General features: G+C 35.5%; 1 protein-coding gene across 3 annotated transcripts; it reads left to right on the plus strand.

Moving 5' to 3' along the window:
• Positions 1-8,702: 8,702 nt before the first annotated feature.
• On the plus strand, positions 8,703-18,015 carry LOC145005005 (G-type lectin S-receptor-like serine/threonine-protein kinase At4g27290). Of its 3 annotated transcripts, XM_078964038.1 has the most exons (8): positions 8,703-9,819; positions 9,892-10,064; positions 10,158-10,313; positions 16,259-16,398; positions 16,593-16,803; positions 16,887-17,124; positions 17,305-17,452; positions 17,527-18,015. In XM_078964038.1, the coding sequence occupies exons 1-8, from the start codon at positions 8,729-8,731 to the stop codon at positions 17,830-17,832; spliced, it is 2,463 nt and encodes an 820-aa protein (XP_078820164.1). In that variant the 5' UTR covers positions 8,703-8,728; the 3' UTR covers positions 17,833-18,015. The 3 variants fall into 3 exon arrangements, with proteins under 3 accessions (XP_078820164.1, XP_078820163.1, XP_078820165.1); XM_078964037.1 differs by having other exon boundaries at positions 8,703-10,064; XM_078964039.1 differs by lacking the exons at positions 8,703-9,819; positions 9,892-10,064; positions 10,158-10,313; positions 16,259-16,398 and having other exon boundaries at positions 16,666-16,803; positions 16,892-17,124.
• The last annotated feature ends 1,675 nt before the right edge of the window (positions 18,016-19,690 follow it).

Raw genomic sequence — 19,690 nt, forward strand, 5'->3', positions numbered from 1 at the left:
AAAATATAAATATAAAGTATTAGCTATGAAATACGTGCTATGTGTTGTATATTATTTGTCTATTTGAGATGGGCTAGGAATTGATGTTTTTATACGGGGGTTAAATGATTTAAACTGTGTTTGTATTTATATCTACAAAAATGTTGGGTAGAACATGGGTAGATCATGGGTAGATGGAATAGTTGGTGATGATGCGACTTCGTGCCTATTGAGTAAGCCTTGGTGACGATGCGACTTCATGACTATTTGATAAACCTTGGTGACGATGTGACTTCATGCCTGTTGTGTAAACCCTGGTGACTATGAGACTTAGTGCCTATCGTATGAACCATGGTGACTATGTGACGTAGTGCATGTTGTATAAACCATGGTAGCAAATGGACTTTGTGTAAATTCCTTAGGTAAATCCTTAGGAATGAATGAATGAAGGATAGTGGGTTCTTAGGGTAAGCCCTTGAGAAAATAAAGGAGATATGGGGATGGGTATTTGTGTTGATTGTTTGATAATTGAATATAATAAATGTATTATTGTGGGTTGAAAACCCGATATGCTCACCAGGCTCCCAAGCCTGACCAACTCATTTTTCTTTGCATTACATGTAATGGAACAAGGGTATAAGTTTGTGGACTTGACAAGAGATTTTGGATTATAGATCAGTAGTTATAAATAACTGTTCTAAGGTCTATTTTATATTGTTTATGCTTTTGGTCTGTATTGGAAAATGACATCCCGAGATTTTGTTATTTAATGCAAATACATTTCTTTAAGAAATGTTTTGATAAATTTTCTTTTATCATATTTTATTTTGGGAACAAATTTCGCAGCTCTTTTAATCAAAGGATTACTCAGATTTTATAAAAGAAAGCATAAACAAATCGGTCTTTTCTGGCTGTGAAATTGGGGATGTCACATATTTCATCGATGAACACGATCATGGAACAATCCAACATCGGCCTGCATACCGTGTTCATGAGATCCATGAACGTTGCCGGTGCATTGGTGAGCCTAAGATGCATTACCACGAACTTGTAATGCCCATAACGAGTTCTGAATGCCGTCTTCTGGATATCCTCATCCCGCACTCTCATATGATGATACGCAGACCTCAATTCAATCTTTGAGAACCAATATGCTCCCTGCAATCGATCAAATAGATCATCGATCCTCGGTAAGGGATAACGATTCTTGACTGTCAACTTGTTCAACTCCCGGTAATCAATGTGCATCCGGTGTGAACCATCCTTATTCTTGACAAAAAGGATCGGCACTCCCCAAGGTGAGCTACTCGGTTTGATAAATCCCTTCCCCAGCAGCTCCTGAAGCTGTGAGGATAACTCCTGTATCTCTGGCAGCGCAAGGCGATAGGGTGCCTTGGCAATAGGCGCCGCCCAAGAAACTAAATCAATGCAAAACTCCACTTGCCTCTTGAGAGGCACACCCGACAACTCCTCGGGGAAAACATCTAGAAACTCTCGCACTATCGATACCTCATCAACCGATCTTGGCCTTTCCGCTGCCACTCGTGTGTCCATCACGTAAGCCACAAATCCACTACATCCCTATTGTAGACTCTGCCTCGCCCTAGCAGCTGAACAGAATGCTGACTCAGAACGAGTACCCTCGCTGTACACTGTAAGTACCCCCCCATAACGGTCTCGTATCATCACCAACTATCGCTCGCAGTCTATAACAGCCCCAAAACAACTCAACCAATCAATTCCCACTATTACACAAACGTCCCCCATCGTAATCGAGATCAGATGAATCGGGAACTCAACATCGAAGATCTCAAGTACACATCCCCGAATCACCTCAGTAGCATAAACCGCTCGCTCGTCAGCTATGGAAACCCGAAGAGGTCGACTCAACGCCTCTCGAAAAATACTGATGTGATGACTAAAAGCTAACAACACAAAGGATCGACTCACACCCGAGTCAAATAACACCAAGGCATGTACAGAATTCACAAGAAAAGTACCTACGCATATCATAATATAAGCACAATATCTCCAACTAAAAATAAATAAAGGAAAGCATACATACCAGCCACAATGTCGGGCACTGCACGAACCTCCTCCGCTATCAACTGGAAAGCTTTTCCACGAGCTTTCGGTGCCTCGGCCTTAACTGGTCGTCCCTCAGTAACTCGCGCAGACCCCTGCGCTGACCCCTATAGCAGCTGTGGATACTCGACCTTCCGATGGCCCGTCTTGTTGCAATGAAAGCAACCATAAATCCCTTGGGGCAATCCTTGGCTATATGCCCCTCCTTGCCACATTTGTAGCGAGCACCTAATCGACAAACCCCATCATGTCCCTTGCCGCACTTCCCTCAAGTGCGGCCCTTCTGGCCTCCAGATCTCGAATCGGCAGGCTTTACCCGCTTGGCTTCCGGCTGAGACTGTGTCGGCCACTGATCCTTCCCCTGAAACTCGACCTCCTCCCTGGCTTGAGTCTCCAAATCAATATCCCTCTTCCGAGCATTTTCCTGGAGCTCGGAAAATGTTGGCTAAGTTGAGTTCGAAAGGAACTCCCGAATATCCCTCCTCAAAACGCCAAAATACCGACTCATAGGTGCCTACTCGGTAGACACCTGATCAGGACAGAACATCGCCCTCTCATGGAACTTCCTGGTAACCACAGTAACAGAATCAGTACCCTGCTTGAGGGTCAAAAACTCTTGGTCCAATCTTTCCCTCTCCACCGGGGGAACATACTCGTCTCTGAACATGGTGGTGAACCTCTCCCAGGTCACCTCTAAAAGCTCTGTAATAGTGAAGTTCGCCGTCACGAACTTCCACCAATCCTTCGCTCCCAGGCGGAGCTGATTCAGCGCAAACCGTACCCTCAAATTCTCTGGACATGAACACGTGTAGAAGCATCCCTTGATATCAGAAATCCATCTCATTGTAGCGATCGGATCCTGCGTCCCATCAAACTCTGGTGGCTTCGTGTTGCTGAACTCCCGAAACAACAACGAGTCACCTTCCTAAGGCTTGGTAGCAGCCACAACTGCAGTAGCTGCAGCCTCAGTCACCGCTACGTACCACTCATCGAAAGTCTCAATCAATGTGGTCTTGATAGACCCAAACATCTTCGGAATCTCGGCTCGAATCGTCGCTGCCACCTCATCGTGGATCATCTGACGAAGCTCCTCGTCACTCATGCTGCTCGTCTCAGGTCTGTGACTTGTCCCAACCATGATGTCTCTGAAATACAACATAAAAAAATTATCAGAGACCCTCTCGAGCACATTCGCACTAGATAACTCAACCCTACTTGTTCCCTAGTACCCAAAGGATTCTTACTTGGGCTGCGCACTGATCCGGTGTCTTCAGTAGTACGGGCCCTATACTACCGTCCACACAGCATCAGTATTCACCCTAAGCCCTCCTCCTTGGATGCCAGATCATAAGTACTCTACGTCTCGCTAGCATAGGCTACCCTTCGGTAAACCCTTCGTAGCTCCTCACTGCTACCTACTCACTCGCAAGCATCTCATAAAAGCAGAAATCTTCCTAGGCTAAGGCATCACAAATCAGGCCACTCTAGTACTAATATGAATACCTAGCCTACTTAGCATGCATAACATATCATATTATAAATCTTAACACATAATGTAAGGGTATTTTGGGAAATCACCATTCGGGCGTTGGCCGATCATACACATTGTTCTGCTCTGCTCGTTTCAAAACCTTTTACTCTTTTAGAAAAAATGTTTGATTTATGAAAAAATTCTCAAATCCTCAGTCTGAGTTCAGATACACCCGATGGTGCATCCGAATCCCTCAAACCAAGGCTCTGATACCAACTTGTAACGACGTGAACTCTCAAAACAATTTTTTCATTTTTAATTAATACTTTTAATCATCAAAAACAATATCTAACATAATGTATCCAATGTTGTCATAACAAAACAATTCCCAGAATCTCAGACATAATCTCTATAAGTGTGTACGGATCATGCCGGCACCTTCCCATGATCCTCGCTGGTACCTGAAACACATAACACAACAACTGTAAGCATAAATGCTTAGTGAGTTCCCCAAAATACCACATACAACACATACGCCTTTCCAGGCCATAACTGTGTGGGATCTTCCAATCCAAGTGTCTCAGGGGACTTCCGCCCCGAATCCCGGTAGACCTTCCGGTCCTACCCGTAACGACCTTCCGGTCCGTAACCTTCTGACCTTCCAGTCAATAACATACATAGCACATACATGTCACATAACCGCATATAGCGCATACATCTCATAGCATACGAGACCTTCCGGTCACACATATGTACCCTTCCAGGTACAGTATAGTGAGAAGACTCACCTCGGATATCTCGGATAATCTCACACACGTATACACTGATCTAGCCTCCACCTAGACACATAAACAATTATCTCAAATCAATAACAGCTCTACAGGCTAGACTAGTCTCTTCCATGTCCTCTAAAAAGGATAAAAGACCATTTTACCCTTCAAATGATCCACAAGTCCAATTGTTGACCAAACCTTAAAGTCAACAAAAGTCAACGATCAACCTTTGACTAAACTCGTCGAGTGCACTCGTGTGACTCGGCGAGTCAATGCATGTCCTCTTCGTCCCTAGATCTCACTCAACTCGCTGAGTCAACCCTACACTCAATGGGTTATCATAGGTCGCGAATCGCGGGGCAGCCCGACTCGATTCGTCAAGTCCCGTAATGGACTCAGCGAGTTCCTCCCATGAAAACACTCAAACGATCTTCTAAGGTCAGATCTACTTCTCCAACTAGTATATCTAACATTCTAACAATCGAAAGTCACATAAAGGTTCAAACTTTACATTCATGCAATGCTTATAAGACCAAAAATGCAGAAATTACATTTAAAATGGGGTTCTACTCTTAAGGCTCACATGAAACCACATAAAGATGGAAGCTTGGGACCTTTTGGACCTCTCAAGGTCCAGATCCATCATCTACACTCAAAGGGACATCATATGCTTCACAATCTAACTCAAAATGGTGCAAAGGAAACCCTAGATTCTAGGAATTTACCAAATACACGAAATGGGAAGGACTTGTACCTCAAAACGTGAATCTCAGTGTGAACAACACAAATCCAAGCTCCACAATCGATCTAGCTTGGATTTTCCCACTCCTTCATTCAAGATCACACCAAAGGATGAAGAATTAGCCTCCAAAATGCACTCTAAGCTCTCATTGCTCTCTAGGGTTTTCTCATGGGAGTAGTGGCCGCAAATGACGGCCATAAGGGCCTTTAAATAGGGCTCAGGCCCTGAGATTTAGGGTTTCACTTTACAGTGCGGACTCATCGAGTCCACGCACTGACTCGTCGAGCCCAATCATTAATCCAGACAAGAATTTGCGATCCTACTAGGCGAGTCTAAGCGTCCACTCGCCGAGTCCCTCCATAAAACTCAAAATAAATAATTAAAATAAGATACCTGGGAATCCGGACGTTACACTAAAGAAAAGAGAGCTAATGATTTACGTATGTATTTTCTCAAAGAGAAGAGTCATTTATATAATACACAAGATTAGGGTTTGCCTCTTATGGTTGGCCGTCATGGGTTGCTTTGGAAGCAAGTTAGGGAAATCTGAAATTTAATGTGGATTTAGAGTTTCCAAAACCAACGACGTAGGTACATTGAAGCGTCAGTGGGCCTTGGCCCACCCTGACAAATATATATATATATATATATATATATATATATATATATATATATATATATATATATATATATATATATATATATATATAAGACATAGATCCGGTAAAAAAAAAATTTGGTAGGAAGGTAAGAAGTTTTTTTTTCTACATATTTTTTTGATGAACAAAATAAATGAATCACTAGATGATTCATTTGTAAGATGATTCACAAGAAAAAAATTCCCCAAAAAACATCTTTATGATTCATTTTTAAGTAAATTAAGAAAAAATTCATTTTTATGACAATTTTAGTGAATAACAACAAAATCATTGTATAAATAAATCATCGAGATGTTTTTTTGAGAATTTTTTCTTGTGAATCATGTTACAAATGAATCATCTAATGATTCATTTTGTTTGTTCGCGAAAAAAATATGTAGAAAAAGAACTTCTTACCTTCCTACCAAAAATTTCCTTCTTATTTGATCTTCACTATATATATGTATATATATATATATATATATATATATATATATATATATATATATATATATATATATATATATATATATATATATATATATATATATCGATTAAAAAAATGAATATTTGAACTCTGACTCATCCACTAAATTAAAAACTCTTTATGAGGGATTATATTTTTCGTGGGCAATCATATTTTCACTGTAACCTTCGCAAGATTTTATGGTATTTTAAATAAAATTCATAAAATTCTGCATTCATTCGATCAGGTACACATTTCTTTTTTTATTATCTCTTAATTACAAATATATATATATATATATATATATATATATATATATATATATATATATATATATATATATATATATATATATATATATATATATATATATATATAGATATATATAATTTTTTTTTTATTTATATCTTATATAATTTTTAATTGATTTAGTTCTTACTAATTTAGCATTGAAGCACCTTGAAGCTAATGTGAATGACCATCCATTTTTGGGAAAATTGTCATCTATTGTTGAAGTATGTCAAGGTTTGGTGGAGATAAGAAAATCGAGTCATTACTATCTTATTGACAGGTTGATTCAGCTTGTGTTAACCCTACGGTGTCTACTGTAATCAATGAGCGTACATTTTTTTCCATGAAAATTGTGAAGAATCGGCTACGTAATAAAATGGATGATGATTTTATTGCTGATAATTTGGTTCATTACATCGAGAAAGACATCGCTAAGATTTTTGAAGTATAGACTCCATTTTAGATGATTTTCATGATGTAAGAGAACTTCGTATGCAACTTAAATGAACAATTTATATTTTCTTATTATTTGAAGTATTTTGCTACTCTTTTATATTTTGTAAAATTTTTGGCCTACACTAACACAAAATCCTTGCTACGCCACTGAATATAAGTATTTATAATAATAATAATAATAATAATAATAATAATAATAATAATAATAATAATATGTTTTTACTTTTAAAAAACATATTTATATTTTTATTGTTTTTATATCTTTAAAACAATATTTATGCATGATGTTTTTTTTACAAAATAAATATATATTTATGCCTATTAAATACAAATAAATATTTTTTTATATAAGTATATTTTTCAAGGTGTGTATTCGCTTTTAAATATATACATATTGTTTTAATTATATAAATACTTTTTAAAAATTGTATGCTGTAAGTTGGTAGTTGTAATACAAGTCGCCTTTTTTACTTCCCCTAACACCAACTAGAAATTACACTATTATTTTTGTGTAAAACTCACACCAAAATTCATTTTAATTTCAAACACACATAAAAAATTACATTAAAACATATTTTAATAATATAAAATATAAAACAATAATTATAAAAACTAAAAAACAGTTAAAATAACCAATTTAAAGGAAAAAATGATTTGATGTTATGAATAATGGTCTTTGTATATAGAGGCTATATTTTTTTTTTCCCAAAAGCCATTTTTAATGGTTGATTGGAGCATTTTTGACTTATATAAGATAAAAATAAAGGTTCATTGGAGATGCTTTAAACCTGAGTTTTTAATTAGAGAGAATTTCATATATGCTTCTCTTAAACTTCAAAATATCATATTTGCCCAGTTTAATTTCTCAATATCATATTTACTGTTTTATAAACCTTTAAAATATCATATTTGCCCAAATCATTTTTTATAATGTTTTTAATATTTTATAATCATTTTTATACATTAGAATTATTATAATAATTAAGAAATTTAACAATATTATCCTGACGTCTATGATAATGGAATGTGAACTTGTAAATTTTTGGAATGTCGGCTTCTTGACAGACAAAAAAATTCATTTTTAACCCTTTTTATGAAATGTATATTTTGATTGTTTAGTTTTTGTTGTTGTTGATTATTATCATTTTGTAGATGGAGGATATTTTAGATATTATCATTGATATTTTGATATTTAAAAAGTGCATATATGATATTTTGATATTTAAGAAGGGCATACATGATATTTTGATATTTAAAAAGGATATATATGATATTTTGAAATTTTATGAAGGATAAATGTGATATTTATAAAGTTTATGAAGAATAAATATGATATTTAGAAATTATATTTCGTAAATATAATATTTTGATGTTTAAGAATGTTATATATAAAATTCTTTTTTTAATTTTAATTAAAAGAAACACACTTTAGTAAGCAACCATGGCATGCCATGTAGGCTGCAATGTCAGCCAAAATACTCTGTCAATGCTGACGTGGTGCACCACATATACGGTGAGCGGATCTACCTTTTAAAAAGACCAAACAAGAAAAAAGTTTGTAAAATTGGATTCAAGATAAAACCGTTGATGATTGATAAAATTTAAGACTTCTGCGTCGATATTCCCATATAATAATAATAATAATAATAATAATAATAATAATACAGCGTTGCTAATACTTTTATTTCATTGTTTATTCAATTATGTCTTCTAGATATTCAAACAAGATATCGATCATTTAGACTTTGAGTCTTTGACTGACCCAAGCCCCAATTTAAAACTCACAAATGTAATACCTCCATTGAAGTATAGAGATAGTAACAAAACATGATTTTTGAACAGAAAAGAATGATTAGCATAACCGAAAGTTTTTTAATGAAGAAAGCAACTTTAATTGTTGTTTTATTTGTTTCATTACACATTCAGAAAACCTACACCGCTGAAATTGCCATGATTTCAGATTCAAGCTTCTTGACAGAAGCAGACACGTTGGTCTCACCCGCCGGAATTTTTAAACTTGGGTTTTTCAGGCCAGGAAGCTCTGAGAACAAATACGTTGGTATTTCGTACAACAAAATCTCTGTTGAAACAGTGGTTTGGGTTGCCAACAGAGACTTCCCAGTCAACGGTTCATCATCCGGCACACTGAGGATCATCTCTCCAGGAAATCTCGTCCTCATGAACGGGAACGACACAAATGATGTAATCTGGTCAACCAATACAACCTCATCAGCTAACGTAACTGTACACCTTGAAGACAATGGAAATCTAGTTGTAAGAGAAACAATAGAAGAGAAGATTCTATGGCAGAGTTTTGATTATCCAACAGATACTCTTCTACCTGGCATGAAAGTCGGGAGAAATTTCTTAACGGGTAAGGAATGGACACTATCTTCATGGAAGAGCAATCAAGATCCAGCTCCAGGTGAATTCACATGGAGCGCAGACACAAGCGGCTATCCTCAGATCATACTAAAACAAGGCACAACAGTCATCTTCCGAGGTGGACCATGGAATGATGTTTGGTTTAGCGGGGATTCTGCTTCCACTAGGAACATCATTACAGGAGATATGATTATTAATGAATCAGAGGCGTATTACAGTTATTCTCTTCTCAATACTTCTGTTATCTCGAGGCTTGTCTTGAATTCATCTGGCCAGCTAGAGCGTTGGGTGTGGGTTAATGATGTGAACAAATGGCAGATGTTCTTTCAGTTACAAAGAGATTTCTGTGATGGGTACAACATCTGTTATGGTTATGGAACATGCAGTGTTCTAACCTCACAAAGATGTTCTTGTTTAGATGCGATAAGATTCGTGCCCAGAAACGAGAATGGATGGGAGATAACAGATTGGTCGGGTGGTTGTGTGAGGCGAACACCATTGGATTGCAAAAATGGAACCGATGGCTTTATCAGGTACTCTAATGTGAAGTTGCCTGATACAGAGTCTTCATGGTTTAACATAAGCATGAGTCTGAATGAATGTAGAGAAAAATGCTTCGATAATTGTACCTGTATGGCGTATGCAAATATAGACATTAGAGAGGGAGGAAGTGGGTGCTTGCTTTGGTTCGGTGAGCTTTTGGACATGAGAGAGATACCTGATGGCAATGGTGGTCAGGATATCTTTGTAAGAATGGCTTCCTCAGAAATAGAAATAGGTAACCATCTCTTCACAAAAATATTCCTTGATACATATATTCGAGTAGATGTATTTCAGCATGTAAAATTACTTATTTTATGATTGTTACTAGTTACTACAGCTCAACCCGTTTCAGAGAATAAGGAGAGAGCAAACCTCAAAGTCATCTTACCAGTAGTTTTGCTTGGGGTTCTTCTGATAGGATTGGGCTCTACATGGTTCCTTTTTGCATGTAGAAAAAGGGGTGATCCACAATCAATGAGGCAAGGTAAGAAAAATACACAACTACAAATTAATGATCCCAATTTACGTTGTTATACCTCGCATTACATCAATCTACTAGTCTACATTGTTATTTTCAACCTTTCTATATTACATTGTTATGTTCATCATTTGCCTTCTTTAGATCCCCACTCTCACCCTTACTATAGTCCTTGAGCAAGCCTTTTGAAAATGTTTGAGTCTCCTGTATTGTGAGTTATCTTGAAGCCTTGCATTGTCCACTTTTAAGATAAGAGAATTCCGTGAGCATGTGTTTTTATTTGTCCTGCATAAACTGAATATCCATAGTGTATTCTATGTATAAATTGTAGCATAAGATATTCTAGGCTAAACCGGAGTGTCTTTGAAGCCAACTGTAACACAGACAAATCTTTTAAATCTTTAATCCGTTAGGTTCTAACAATATACTCTATCTGAAATTATGATGTATGCATTTTAAGTAGCAGGGTAAAACCGAGTATTTCTATCGTAGTCAATCACCTATAACTTTAACTGCTTGCCTACACCATGTGATAATTCATTCAACGAGCGAGCTTTAAGCTCAGATTAAAAATAGGACCATCATGTGAAAGAGCATTCAAATGGTATCACTTAAACATCAAACTCAACTAAATAGTATGTTACCCCCTCCATCTTTTCAACCAATAGATGATTTGACACTGACACCACATGAATAAAATTCATACACCAATTACCCAACACGAATGGAACACTACCTTAAGAAAACGGATGAGTAGCAAACCGATGAAAGAACCGGAAGGTATGATGGTAATGCAACGCAGTAGCAAAGAAGCTGTTGAGCGACTAACCTGATGCTGCTGAAGGAAGATAACATTGATCAATCGTGGGCACTCGTCCTTGCCCTCTGTCGTTGCTTGAGTTTTTTCTCTTTGTATTTTGATTAATTTGAATTATATTTCATTGTGATTAGTGATTGGAATGCTTCATACGCAATTCAAGGGATTGTAGGGTTCTCAGGAAACTTTCTAGGTAAAGGGTTGATAGATCCTTTGATTCATCTATTGCCACAACGATACCATGAAAATCTTCAACTTAGACCTCTGAATTGAAAACTAACAAATGAAATACATATAACGGCTAGGGTTTCATATTATTATAAAAAAGAAGTACGAATACAATGAAAAGGAAAGACATAATATATAGACAAACTAATTAGGGTTTCCTAGCGGAAAGGCCCAATCATAAAACCCAATACAAAATAAAGCCCAAAATATTATTAGGTTAACATCCCCCTTCAAACTCACAATGCAACAGCAATAAGCATTGAGAGTTTGTCAGACAGAAAATGGAATCGAGGAGCAATCAACGGCTTCGTAAGAATATCAGCAATCTGCAAAGAGGAAGGAACATAAGGAAGGGAGATAGTGCCCTTCTGGAGATGATGACGTGTGAAATGACAGTCAATCTCAATGTGCTTTGTGCGCTCATGAAACACTGAATTCTTGGCAATCATTATCGCACTCTCGTTATCACAATACAAAGGGGTAGGCTGAGAGATGTGAACGCCCATATCTGCAAGAAGCCATCTCAACCAAACAATCTCACAAGTGGCGATAGCCATGGCTCGATACTCAGATTCTGTAGAAGATCGAGAAACAAATGAAATACATATAACTAACAAATGAAATACATATAACGGCTAGGGTTTCATATTATTATCAAAAAGAAGTACGAATACAATGAAAAGGAAAGACATAATATATAGACAAACTAATTAGGGTTTCCTAGCGGAAAGGCCCAATCATAAAACCGAATACAAAATAAAGCCCAAAATATTATTAGGTTAACATGAATATCTTTTCCACAATTCTATTACCATCGAATTCTTCACCATTTAATCTCATTTGGTTTGTTATAATGATCACACGGTTATAGAATCCTTCGAGTGATTTAGACCTTCTCATTCGTAAGTTAACAAATCCACATCATTGTGTTTGCAATCGTATAGTCTTCACTTTTCTTTCCCTATGTATGTGAGTCATGGTTAACATATCCTTGTTGGGGTGGAGTATTGATAGAAATTCTGCCGGTGAGAGAAAACTCTATTTGCAATCTTATGGTCTTCACTTTTCTTTCCCTATGTATGTGAGTCATGGTTAACTACATGGCATTTTCTGAATGACTGAAAATTAGAGCATCCCCTTTATGGGCTAATTGTAGATGGGTCTGGCCACTCAAAATTAGGTTTTCTATGATTTCTTTAAATAGACATACATCGCCATCAACATTCTTGCATAAAAATTCCACAAAACCAAATCATTGTGAGGTTGAGAACACATCCTTTTGGAGTAGTTTATTAGCAAGAGATATTATTTTGTTTTGAGAGCTCTAATGGGTTGCAACCTTTGTATGTGCTTGTAATTGTTCTTGGAAGTTTAATAAAATCATCTCTCTCTCTCTCTCTCTCTCTCTCTCTCTCTCTCTCTCTCTCTCTCTCTCTCTCTCTCTCTCTCTCTCTCTCTCCCGTTGAATTTGACCAAACCGTTATTAGAGCTTAACAAGTGTTATAGAGCTATGGTTGAAGATGGGAGAGTTACTATTGACAAATTCGATGGTCAAGATTTGTTTTTTTTTTCTGTACAATACAAATCAAATACTCTCTTTTATGCTTTAATAATGAAACCCTAGCAATATTTTGATGATTTGTTATGTCCTTCTAATATGCAAGTGTATTTGGTTTGTTTTGATTTGTCTCGATTGTTTGTTTTGATTTGTCTCGATTGTTCGAGGGTTCCAATTATTGTTGGTATTCATTTGATTTTGTGGGTTTTCATCGTTTTTCACGCCTCGAATTGGGTTCTGTCACCACATATTAACCTTTTCATCAATATCTCCCCACGATTTTATTTTCGCACTGCGATTTAAGTTGAGAGTACTGTTTCGTCGATATATCATAGTGAATTTATTATCACACCACAATTTTTTTTTTACTGAAAGCATCTTTTTTCCGTCTTAGTTATTGTTTAAAGTTTAATTTGTTTGGTTATTTAAGATATTTGTCAATTTTTAGGTTTCTTTATTCTGTTTGACTATTATTATTGATTACTAGTTTTGACGGTTTGATTTGTGTGTTTGTTGTTACTTTGGGATTATTGTTTGGTTGTTTACTGTCAGTATGGATCCAAAGGATAGACCAATCAGAAGAGTTAATTTTGATGAGTGTGCTTATTGCACAAAGAAGAACCACTGGAACAGTGCAAATTGTTATTGAACAAGTCAAAATAGCAACAAAATAGCTCATTTGGATCGTTTCGGCCATCATTTCACCCCACAATAGAAACTAATACTCATGGTACCACCACATCATCTTTTGTATTGGATACTCATGTCTTTGAGGAGTTCATACAGTTCATTGTTCTTAATTATATGTAACTATGTCTGCATCTGCATCTTATTCAAGCCTTTCCGCAAGTCTCTCCTCATCCGGTACTTCAGGTTTTCCTTCATCTATATGGATCTTGGACTCTGGTCTATCTCATTATATATACGTCACGTTACTTGTCATCATTTGTTTCTTTTTCTTATTGACCATGCGTTTCAGCCATAATAGCTAGCTCTACGCCTATACCTATAGAGAGTGTTGATTCGGTTGTCACTCCTAATGTATCCCTTAATGATGTCTATTATATTTTCTCACTTTCTTCAAATCTTGCCTCAGTTAGTTAGTTGTGTAAATCTAATTATTGGGTTTTCTTTTCTGATTCCCTTTGTTGTGATCTTGATTCTAACTCCCAGAGAGTGAAGATTGGAATCAACCATAAGTTAGGAGAACTATATTTCTTGGACCAACTCAAAATGCCTGATGTCTTTGTTAGTAGTGTTTGTTTGTCTGATGTTGTTGCCAATAGTGTTGATTTGTCTTCTTTTCATTTGAGTGATCTGTCTTCTTAATTTTGACTTTGTTATTCACATTTGTGACATGTCTCAATTTCTTGTTTAATTTTTTTTGCCTCTACTGGTGTTTTAGGTCGTTTGGTAAGTCATGATATTTCTGATTGTTGTGGTTGCAAACTAGCAAAATTTTATGCTCTACCATTTAATAAAAGTGTCACTCGCTTTGCTGCCCTATTTGATATTATGCATTCTGATGTTTGGGGTCCCTCGCCCGTTTCCTCTAAAGGAGGATCCACTTAATATGTTTCCTTTAGAGACCTTTACACTCGTTATACGTGGGTTTATCTTACGAATCGTATATCTAACTTTTTCATAATGTATATCAAATTTAGATTTGTAGTCAAGATTCAACACTCCGATGTTAGAAAATGTTTATGTCATGATTTAGGAGGCAAATATACTTCTAATGATTTTCGTCAATTACTTGTATCTGAAGATACTACACATAGATTATCATGTACATATATTCATCTACAAAATGTTATTATTGAAAGAAAACATAGTCACCTTGTTGAAATTGCATGATCCTTGATTTTAACCTCTCAGGTTCCTAGTACATTTTGAGGAGAATTTGTTCTTATCGCTACATATGTCATTAATCGCATTCCTACTACACAAAATTATGGGATGTCTCCTTATGAAAACATATATGGAAAACTTCTTGATTGTTCTTCATTATGTGTATTTGGATGTACATGCTTTGTTTTACAACCTCACGCTGAGCGAACCAAGTTGTCTCCAAAATACACTCTACGTTTATTCTTGAGGTATGGTATTGGTTGAAAAGGTTATCGATGTTATGATCTGACAAGTAAAAAATTGTATGTTTCTCGACATGTCACCTTTCTAGGAAACATTCCTTTCTATAACATTATTGTTTAGTCACACAATGTGACTCAGTCGGAACTTCGGGTTATTGATCCATTTAGCATTAACAATTATAATATTTATTCAGATGCTTCTGCTACTTCATCTACCCTTCCCACTTATGATCCCACACCTACTGTTATTCAAGAACACACACCAGTTGTTGCTCAAGAACCCCCACCTACTCAAGAACCCCCATTAAAGTCTACAAAGCTTCCATAATTTGTATATTCCTCTTGCACGTGATCCTTTTCCTCCATTATTGGGAATATACACCGTCTCTTAGAACCAACATCCTTTAAAGTGTCCATCTCCGATCCTTTTTGGTAAAATGCTATGGTTGAGGAACTTGCAACTCTTTATCAGACTCATACATGAGATTTAGTTCCGTTCCCACCTCGAAAACATAAAATTGATTGTCGTTGGGTATATAAGATCAAAACCAAGTCTGATGGGTCTATTGAAAGTTAAATGTCAGACTTGTTGCAAAAGGATACTCACAAGGATATGGTATGTATTATGAATAGACTTTTTCTCTATATGAAAGAATGACAATTGTTCGCACTCTGATTATTGTTTCTTGGAGATTTGTTGATTTCGTGGAAAAGTAAGAGCGAATATGTTGTCTCTCATTCATTTACAAAATTCGTTCTTTCATGAAGAGACAAAATATATTGAGAGTGATTCTCATTTCATTCATCACCATTTTCAGCAGGGGACTATTTCTCTTCCTCGTGTTCCATCCACAATGTAGATTACTGATACATTTACGAAATTCTTGACTGCTCCTCGGTTTCATTTTATGTCTGAAAAACTCTCAATGATTATTAGTGTCACATTATAAGTTTAAGGGGGGATGCTAGCATAATAAAGTTATTAGGCCTTTTGTGGTTTGGCCCTATTTGGCCCTTTATCCATACAGCTAGGTTTAATCTTTTAAGCTTTCCTACTTATATTGTCTTTCTCTTTCTTTTGTTTTGTACTCTCTTTTATGATTCAATATTGAAACCATAGTAGTATTTTGTTCATTAGTTTACAGTTGGCTGTAATAAATAGTCAATAGGAGACTAATTAATCTCAACATACGTAAGTTGAATATTTATGTGTAATAGAATTCTTGAAGAAAATTATTTTAATTCTTATGTGCAGGCGAATTCTTGCATGTTGGTGAAAGTCAGAGAGATTCCATGGAGCTACCATTATTTAGCTTTTCTACAATAGCTAAAGCTACTGCTAGTTTTTCTTTAGACAATAAAATTGGAGAAGGTGGATTTGGATCGGTTTATAAGGTACAATAGAATGTGATTCCAATAAAGGTTTCGGAGTTCAATAACACTCAAAATTATATATTAAGATTCTATACGTAAAGCAAAGAAATACAGGCCATGAAGTATAAGTATGCTACTTATAAAAAAAGATTTGGTTGAAATTCATCTTCACTATTTCTATTGTTTTTCACATGGCAACTGTTGATGATAAACAGGGTATGCTAGAAGAAGGACTCCAGATTGCAGTTAAACGTTTATCTAAGACTTCGAACCAAGGGCTTGTTGAGTTCAAGAATGAAGTCATTTACATTTCAAAACTTCAACACCGAAATCTTGTTAAACTCCTCGGATGCAGCATACAGGGAGACGAAAATTTGTTGATCTATGAGTACATGCCAAACAGAAGCTTAGACTCGTATATATTTGGTCAGACTCACATAAATGCCATTAATTTAACTTCTAAGAATTAAGCATTCATCGAAACTAAAAATAACTACACCTTCATCTAGATAAGACACGAAGCATGCTACTTGATTGGACAAAGCGTATGAACATTATCAAAGGAATTGCTAGAGGGCTTCTTTATCTCCATCAAGATTCACGCTTAAGGATCATCCATAGAGATCTTAAAGCTAGCAATGTTCTACTTGATCTGGACATGAACCCTAAGATATCAGACTTTGGCATGGCTAGGAGCATTGGAGGAGGCGAGACTCAACCAAACACGGAGAGAGTTGTTGGCACATAGTAAGCTAGATAATCCAACTATACATTATATATATATATATATATATATATATATATATATATATATATATATATATATATATATATATATATATATATATATATATATATATATATATATATATATATATATATATAAAGACTTCTTTTTTACTCATATAAGCATTATCCTGCATGCAGTGGTTACATGTCGCCTGAGGCACTAAAAGGAGTTTTCTCAATAAAATCAGATGTATTTAGCTTTGGTGTCTTAGTGCTGGAGATTGTGAGTGGGGAGAGAAATCGGGGATTCATGCATCCTGACCATGACAATAACCTCATTGGACATGTATGTTCGCTGGCCACAAATTATTTTCTTGATTTGCATATATAGTCCTCTAACTATTTCTACATTATATTTAGGCATGGAGAACACATAATGAAGGCAGGTCAATGGAACTCATTGATACAACTTTAGGCCAATCAAGCAATTCATCAGAAGTTATAAGATCAATTATAGTTGGGTTGTTATGTGTTCAACAAAATCCAGAAGACAGGCCAAACATGTCATCGGTTATTCTAATGTTGGGAAACGAGGGTGCATTGCTGAGACCTAAGCAACCAGCATTTTTCTTAAAAACGAACACACTTGGTGCTGATTTCTCTTCAAGCACTTGCCCAACAAGTTCAACCAATGGTTTAACTGTTACAGATGTAGTTGCTCGATAGAAAGAACATGCATAGTTTCAACCTTCAGTTTTTTTTTTTTTTCTTTTTTTCTTTTTTCTTCTTATAATTAGTATATTCAAATATAAGCTTTTTGTTATCCCCATTTCTAAACATGTCTACTAAATTGATTTAACTGTTGGACAATACTCTTAGATATATATATATTTATAGTATTGGGCTTTATTTTATCTCCTGTTACTTTCTTTAAAGACAACATTGAAATGGAGAATAATTTTGTTCTTAATTGATCACATCATCGTTGAATTTCTTACCACATCAATAGAATTTGAACTTGCTGCACTTTTCAGTCCAGACTATTTGATTTGTAGATCTTTCACCATCTAGATTAATGTTCACTTCTACAAGTTAATTTATTATAATGACAACACAATGCTTTTTGTACATATAACTTGCTACTTAATTGCTCTCGGTCTTTCATTTTTAATTTTCATTTGAATACTTGTCCATTAAATGCGTACAAAACATCCGCCATTTGATCTTCTGCTTGAAATACCCAAAACCCTTTGTCTCTGGAAAGAGGGTTAACCCAACAACGAAACAGAACAACTACGATGCACAAATACTAAGATAACAATGTCTAACAAACACGAAAACACAACATGGCAACACACAACAATAACAAGATAAGATATTTATGGTGGTTCCACACCCGAAGAGGTTGTATACATCCACAAGGGAGGGATGATATCTTGTATATTGCACAATTAAAGCAGGATTACAACAATTTATTGGAAAAATTGGTTCTAAACAATTTTCAAATTGGAATTTTCCTATTTTGAACACGAATTTTGAACCCTAAATGGATAAACATTTATACATTTGTATTCTCCTCTATCATAACTTCGTTTTGGTATAGACGAATGAAAAAATAATCATTAAAATTAGGTAGTTTGAAAGACTAAAAATTAATTTGACTTGAACACTTGACCTTAAAAATGTGATTTTTTTTGGAATGGCAAATCTAATTTATTTCTACTAAACTACTCCTAGTATCACATATGTCTCACAGATGAGACTTGGACCTTCCTTCGACCTTAAAGAGGGAGGACAATACCTGGTACCGTTGGGCTATAAATCATTTGATAGATATGAATTGTGATTAATTGAAGTATCAGTTATGACTTTTTTGGTTAATGACTGAATTAATTTTTTGGTTTTTACTGTTTTGATCCTGACTATTCTGTTATGAACGTTACAACAACTCTATATAAATTTAACATTCTTGTAAATGAAAAGGATACTAGATATGAAAAATGGTCTTTTCATCTTCTCTGCTTCTACCTATGCATTTTCATGGTGATATCAAGGCAAAATTCAGGCTTAATTAATAAGGTTCGGTTTCGAAGAACCACTTCTAGCTGTTGCATACTGAGAAAGAAATGTCCAGTTACGAGCAAACTTGTTTTTAAGGTGCTAAATATAGGCCTCGACTAATTTTGTGTTTTATGGTTATTTTTGTAAAATTTCTTAATATTTTTCCAAAAATCATACAAGAAATTTGTTTGTATGAAAAGCAGACGATTTTTTTCTTGCTTGTTCTAACTAGAAAAAAAATATTTGTATGTTGTTACCCATCAGTTTTGATCGGAAAGCAAAATAGATTCAAGCTTTTTTGTATGTTTGCTCCACTCGTGCTCAATTTTTAAAACTACAATTTTTTTCCTCGTTTTACCCGTTTCTTCAAAATCTAAACCCTATTTCTAATAAGCTAACAGACTCAAATACGCAGGCTTAACTACAAGCTTAACGTGTGTAGGTTGGAGGGAAATGACTTGCGAATTTTTTTGGAGCTCCACTAATGAAAATTTTAAATTGTTAAAATACAAATTAGCGCTAA

This window comes from Lactuca saligna, chromosome 7, assembly GCF_052625555.1.
Source record: "Lactuca saligna cultivar CGN05327 chromosome 7, ASM5262555v1, whole genome shotgun sequence".
NCBI lineage: Eukaryota > Viridiplantae > Streptophyta > Magnoliopsida > Asterales > Asteraceae > Lactuca > Lactuca saligna.